A 6,975-nucleotide genomic window follows, 5' to 3' on the forward strand; every position below is an offset into this window, starting at 1 on the left:
CCTATTTTTCGTATTTTTAATTTTTTGTTTATAAAATCTCAAAAGTAGAAAATAGAGTCTAAAAATAAAAACAAAAAAGTAATCAGTTGTACTCATTTTTCAACACTTACTCATTCTTCTTCCTTTTTGTTTATTATCAACACTTACTTTTCAACGACTGTCCTTTATACTCATTTTTCTCAACTATAAAATTAGTTGTGGAACCTATATCAACCAAATTTCAGACCTCATCCAAAACCAAGGTTCAATAGTAATATTCTTTTCTTTATTTTTTTCTTTCTTTTTGGCACTAAGATTAACTATAATTACAAGAACAAATTCAGCAAAAACAATATGAAAAAGTTCTTTGATCTTTTTCCAAATAAACTATGAATTCAATTGAGTGTAAACATTTCTCATTTTTAGAAGGAAAGGAGTACATTTGTGATTACATTAGTATGCTAACAAATCTAACTGTACAAAGGATAAAATAATAATAATGATAATAATAAATCAAACTTGTATAATGAATGATTGAGAGAGATTAATGTGATATAAGTTGAGATGACCAGGTCAAAAATTAAATAGAAAAAGAAAAAAAAGAAAAGGGATTATGCCCATGGGCCTCACCCACCCATATCCATATTTTGACTCATCCATCATAAAACTCATTAATTGTTAATACAAAAAATGCAACCCAGCCAAACAGACCCTTTCCCACAATTTTCAAGGTCTACACCACAATCTTCATTCTTCAATTCAACCCTTGAGCCAAGTGTGGCATGATGCCATCCATGCCAATAAAATCAAGCATACATAGTTTTCTCCAAAACTTGTTCAACTCTTCACTTAAGCCTCAAAGGTTTGCACCTGCCTCTTCCTTTCATATGAATCTTACTTACCCACCAGCATGTTGTGTATGTACCTATGCATTTAGAAGTGGTAAAATTACAAATGGAAGTGGCATTTCTTTTCTTTTGGCTTGACATAACATGCCACTATTGCTCTGGTGAAGTAAATGCCGTGACATGTGAGAGACCATGGAAAAACAAGCTCTAGGTGGCTACTTCAAACTCCTGTCTGAAACAAATCAACTCAGTGTCTCACACAAATATAATTCCATGACTTAATTGTATACCATTTAATGAATATGCAAGAAAAATTTCTTATGTTGTCAAGGTAAATTACAATATACAAGGTTAGGTAATATTACACACGACATTGCTTAATCTATCATACCAAAGTTAGGTAAATAACTGATTTTCTTACATATTATTTGGCTGAAGAAATTCGGCGTAGCGAAGGAATCCAACTGCTTGAAGTACGAGAATTACTACCGAAAACGCGAGCAATGTGTGAACTTCCTAAGGGCTTTTCTGCTTTTGATGCATTTTCTTTAGAGGATTTTGGCAAGCCAGATGATGTAGAAGGACCGTTGTTCCCGTTCTGCGAAAAAAAAAGTGATCTCAATCAGATGAATTACCTGAGCTAAGTAAAATTTCAAATTAAACACAGGAAGGACAAGAATACACATTTAAAGAGGGATTAGAGGCAAGAAATGCAAGACTTGCAATTTCATGGAGGTGACAACATACATGTTTCTCAGTCTGATTCTTGAAACTATGATTGTGACCAACAGATGGTTTAGGCTGTGCAGTTGCGCTTGGACGATCATGATTCTGGTTCGCCAACTGTCTTGTTGCAGTTACATGAGTTGAATCATTGACTCCTGAACCTGAAATGGAATGTGAAGCATCAGAATCATAAATCATCACTTCACTACACTGAAAATTCTTGGAATGCAGTTAACAATTAAGATAAGAAAGAGTTAGTTGGGAAATATATGTTCTCATATTCCCATCATAGGATTATATCAGAAGCTGTTAGGTTCTGTGTTTAAGATTTAGACAACAAGTTTCATGAAAATAACCTAAGTTAGCTATTATGAGAATTTTCTAATAATTGTTTTTCGCCTTGTAAGTGACAAGAATGAAGTTACCTGTATTCTTGTCCGTAGCCATGGGTTCTAGACTGCTAGGTACAGCAGCTGAAGGCTGAAAATTTCCAAACACTCATCATGTCAGAAAAAGAATAAGATTAGGACATCATTCAAAGAAACTATCAGAAATGCCATCTAACAATATCAATCCATGGCATGAAATTTGTTCTAAAAGGGTAATAAAAATATTGAACTACACACAATTATGGCATGAAAGTTGTTCAAAAAGGGTAATAAAAATATAGCGAGAAACTACTAACAGCTGTTTGATTTTGTATCTGTCTCTGTCTCTGTTGTGTCTGTTGGTACTTTAGAATGGTCCAGTCAAACAAATTGTCAGATTCAAATCCTGCACATTGAATTCAGCCGAATAAGATTATTTCGACAAGAAGGAAGAAGAAAAATATAACACATACCGTGAAGTTTTGAAATCCTAGGATTAGTGTTAATTGATACCATCAAAATACTAACTCACAAGCAAATTATTACCCTTACTAAGCATAGACTAATTTTTCTGTTATCTGGCAAATTAGTTAAAATCAAATCAAGTATATAAAAGCAAACAGTCAAAACCTTCACGAGAGAACAATTCACGAAACAAGCGCTTCAAGAATCCATAATCTGGTAGTTGATCAAATGTCAAGGAGTGGCAATAATGAAAGTAAGAAGCGAACTCCACGGGATATGACTTGCAAAGCATCTAGGAGAAAAAAATATCAATATTTAGTCAAGGTTTCAAGTACTCAATGATAAGTTCGGAGATCAATCATTTTATCAAACTGAAAAACACACACATACCTCAATGGGAGTTGACAACTTCTTCTCACAAATCCTATCATATTTTTCCTTTTTGGTGACAGCTTTCAGACCCTGCCAGGGAAGGCTGAAACGCAAAAACTAGATAGTCAAGACCCGTTTCTTATTCAATTGATATGCAACATTTTTTTAAAGCTCAAAATGTCTGGAAAGTTAGAACGAATAGTGGAAAAAACATACCTTCCTCTTAAGAAGTACATAAGAACATAGCCAAGAGACTCTAAATCATCTCGACGACTTTGCTCTGACAAAATAGAATCCAAATGGTGAGAAATTCGTAAATTGCAATCTGTATAATATAAAGAAGGAAAATTTCTTTCTACTTACCAATTCCTATGTGAGTATTACAACTTGCATAGCGTGCAGTTCCTGTTAAGTTTTTATTCTCTCTGGATGAGTTCATCAAAGTTGGGTTGGGGGGGGAGGGAGAATAAAAAATTAGGCAACAATAGACATGGAAAAACATTATACAACAAGACACGATAAAAAACAAATAATGAAACAAAAATATACCTGTAAGGAATATGTTTATTTGTGCTAAGGTCCTTATATCTTTTTGCAAGTCCAAAGTCAATAATATAAACCTGTAAATTTAACAAATCGACAAAAAAAAATAAGCATGAATTTGGTAGCGAGTCTAGCAATGAAAGGGATCGAGCGAATTCTGGCATGTTACCTGGGTTGCTTTCCTCCCAAGACCCATAAGGAAGTTATCTGGTTTGATGTCTCTATGCAAATATCCCTTCGAATGTAGGTACTCGATTCTCGTAAGCTGTAATCCAGTAAATAAAACAGATTTCACTTTACACTTTCATTGAAACTTTTCACTAATGTGAACTATGACTACAAATAAGTAAAATTATTTAAGAGTTGAAACTGCTCAAATAATATGCAGATGAGATGGTAATATCAAGAAAAAGCAAGGAACAAATGCCGCCTTCTTGAAAATCAAAGCAAGGAAACAGTAATTACCATCTGATCAGCCAACATCAAAACTGTTTTCAATGTAAATTTTCTCCCGCAATAGACAAAAAGGTCCTCGAGACTCGGTCCCAGAAGATCAATAACTAGAACATTATTGTCTCCATCAATGCCACACCATTTCATACTTGGTACACCGCCTGAAACAGAAAAGGCAAGGGGAATCATAAACATTTAACCCTCTTGGCAAATGTTATCAGAACATTTACACATTCGAAGCGCTTCTGTTATAACTTACTTTCTCCTTGAAGAAGATTATACAACTTTGCCTCATAGAGCAGCTGTGGATGTTTGGTTTTCTTGTTCTCCTACAAAATAGGAAATGCAGCCGCTATAAATAACTATTAAGTACATAAATAGCTCTTGAAATGCTGAATATGAAGGAAACCCAAGAGATTATGAAACAAATTATAAACTTTCTAGCAAGTGTAGTTATCTATTTAAAAATTCGACCCAAGTTTTCATGTGTTATCTATCATGCATTGAAACAATTGGCCTTAGTTCAGTAATTTCAAATAACCATTCATCAACAGCATACATGGAACAACAGATTGCTATAATCAAGTAATGAATCTTTTACTTCAATCTGAATATTTTCAAATAATAATAATAGTAGTAATAAATTTACATGCATAAGTTATGATATATCAGCTCATATATCATAATTTAGGCATGTAATTTATGTTCATATATTAGCTGCATTTCTAAATTCCCCCATTTCTAATATGAATTATCGAACAACACCATCCAACCCAACCTACTTCAATTTTTTAAAATAAATAAACAAACGACAAAGTAGAAGTTGATCCCCCAACTTATTCATGTTCTTAGACATCATGCCATGCATGATTATTAGCACAATTCTTTTTTTTCTTCTTGATTAAAAATAAAAAATGAAGGCAAATCAATTTTTAAGTAAGAAAGAAGAAGACGCACCATCTTGACGGCCACAATCTCAGAGGTCTCAATATTTGTAGCTGCCAAGAAAAAAATTTTAAACATGATCAGCACAAGCATAGAGAAGAATCAATAAACTTAAAAGGAAAAAAATAACAATAATAACAGAGCAAGAAGAAGAAACAAAAGAAAGTTATTTTACCAATATAAATTTCACCAAAGGAACCGCTTCCAATTTTCTTACCGATCTTGTACTTTCCTCCCACAACCCTCTCCATCTCTTATACCCAACAACCAAACAATAGCTAAAAAAAAGGTTCAAACCAAACCAAACTGGTTCGTGCTCGGGGTTTTTCTTCTGCAAAATCTTATGCTCGTAGCTGATGCCGAAGAAGATGAATGCAAAAAGAAGGCGCAGAATCTTTAGCTTCAGGTAAAGAAAATGATATAGGAGAGAGGAGAGAGCAGAAGCAAGAGGAAGTTTGATGGATAAAAATTGGATTGGATTGGATTAGAATTGGTGGAAAGAAACAGGAAATTGTTGAAATTGATTGTAAATGGACGGAGAAGAGAAAGAAGGAAAACAAGTTGCTCAGAACATTGCTTTATAAAAGATAGGGTCAATTTTGGAATATCGTACGTACGAACTACTAACTCATTTTTATTTTTATTTTTCTTTTAATTTTCAAAAGTTGGTTGATGATCTGTAACAAGCCTCAACCACCTAACCCAATCCATTTCTTCCTTTATTTTCTTCTTACCCCACTATATACTCACTACACAAATAGAATTAGATCCTCTGCTAATTTATTCTTCTATTAAAAAGTATTCAAATATATTTTATATTATTTGTTATGTATACAATTAATATTTTTTAATTAATTAGTATATTTTTTTTTACAAATATTTTGTATAATAAATATATAATTTGTACATATATTTACTAGAATTTTATACGCATGGATCAATATAATTTATACTCATAAATCAATATAATTTACATTTACATTTTTTTTAAATTTATACACATAAATTAATAAAATGATCATTTAATATTTATGCTGGCCAAATAATAATCAAAAAATACTAAAATTTAGTGGACCTCAAAAATTTCTCTTCTTTAAATTTTTACGCTTCTTTTAAAAAAATAAAATGTATGTATCGTTTTTCGAAGATATTTTTATTTTTTACTTAATTTTTGACATTTTTTAAATTCTTTTAACATTAAATTTGTATTTTTTTTTTTCCAATTTCACCGCTTAATTTATATTATTTCCAAATTAATAAAATACAAAAATGTTTATTAAGTACTAGAGTCTTCTATCATAATTCACCTATTTAAACTCATCGTATATCCATTATGAACGATTTAATTTAAGAAAGAATCCATTTTGAGTTATTGCCCATTTGCCCTTACGTACCTGCACTAGTTTCCAGATACATGAAACACGCTTTTGCGAATTGTGAATTGGGAATGATGCAGAATTGATTGAATTAATTAATTAATTAATTAGCCGACTTGTTATTTTATTTTCTTGTGTGTTTCTTGTTAAGAAATCGATAAAGCAATTGCTTTTTCTTCCACCATTTGTTTGATAATGTATAATCTGAGTCAGCAGTGTCCTAATAATTCAACAAAAAATCTAACTAATAATAATAGTGACCAATCCTGGAACCTTGTCCTCCCTCTTGGCTCTTGTTACTTGCTAATAATTCATTCTTTTCCTTCCTTCTTCCTTATTTCGGGGAAATAAATAAACGTTAAATAGTTATAATTAATTAAAATTATTAGATGAAAGTACTATAAGACATAAGATAGTTGTGCATTGCGTGGTTAATTTGTTTACTCGGCGGTTTGATTGGTTGCAATGAGTGTGACAGAATGCGACTCGTTTGTCTTGTGACTTGTGAGTTGGATTTATATTCATATATATATGCATCTAACAACTATGACCTAATCCTCTTTCATTTCTCAAACAAATTCAATTGGATAAGGTTCTCAATTATTCACTACCTCTTAACTGTATTAATAATTACTTCGAAAAATAACAAAATTCTCAATAAAAAATATTTTTTTTGGCTTTGATCTTTATTTTGTGAAATTGGGTAGTTTTTCTATCAAATTTTTTTTTTGTATTAACAGAATAAACCTACATAGCAGATTAAATTAAATTATTGATTTATCCGTTAAGAACCAACTAAATTTAACAAATTTTTTTATTAGGAGACTCGTCTTTTAAAAATAATTGTTAAGGTCGTTTAATTTTTTTTATTTTTTGTTATTTTTTTTAAATACATTGACT

General features: G+C 31.4%; 1 protein-coding gene across 2 annotated transcripts; it reads right to left on the minus strand.

Moving 5' to 3' along the window:
• LOC107623109 (casein kinase I) lies at positions 480–5,269 on the minus strand. Of its 2 annotated transcripts, none has more exons than XM_016325264.2 (15): positions 4,875–5,269; positions 4,712–4,752; positions 4,014–4,083; positions 3,767–3,915; positions 3,471–3,566; positions 3,308–3,378; positions 3,122–3,183; positions 2,975–3,038; positions 2,777–2,861; positions 2,552–2,678; positions 2,239–2,327; positions 1,979–2,033; positions 1,575–1,714; positions 1,249–1,425; positions 480–1,055 (listed from the first exon to the last, which is right to left on the minus strand). In XM_016325264.2, exons 1-14 carry the CDS (start codon positions 4,948–4,950, stop codon positions 1,252–1,254), a joined length of 1,299 nt encoding a protein of 432 aa, XP_016180750.1. In that variant the 5' UTR covers positions 4,951–5,269; the 3' UTR covers positions 480–1,055; positions 1,249–1,251. The 2 variants fall into 2 exon arrangements, with proteins under 2 accessions (XP_016180750.1, XP_016180749.1); XM_016325263.2 differs by having other exon boundaries at positions 480–1,059; positions 4,875–5,268.

This window comes from Arachis ipaensis, chromosome B10 (assembly GCF_000816755.2).
Source record: "Arachis ipaensis cultivar K30076 chromosome B10, Araip1.1, whole genome shotgun sequence".
NCBI lineage: Eukaryota > Viridiplantae > Streptophyta > Magnoliopsida > Fabales > Fabaceae > Arachis > Arachis ipaensis.

What these genes read in the sequence shown, in the direction of transcription:
- LOC107623109 (XM_016325264.2), bottom strand. Translation starts at nt 4,950, where the DNA reads ATGGAGAGGGTTGTGGGAGGAAAGTACAAGATCGGTAAGAAAATTGGA. An exon ending in TTGGGAGGAAAGCAACCCAG is followed by an intron (nt 3,379 to 3,470) that starts GTAACATGCCAG and finishes TTAAATTTACAG; the next exon opens with GTTTATATTATTGACTTTGG. An exon ending in ATGTACTTCTTAAGAGGAAG is followed by an intron (nt 2,862 to 2,974) that starts GTATGTTTTTTC and finishes TTTGCGTTTCAG; the next exon opens with CCTTCCCTGGCAGGGTCTGA.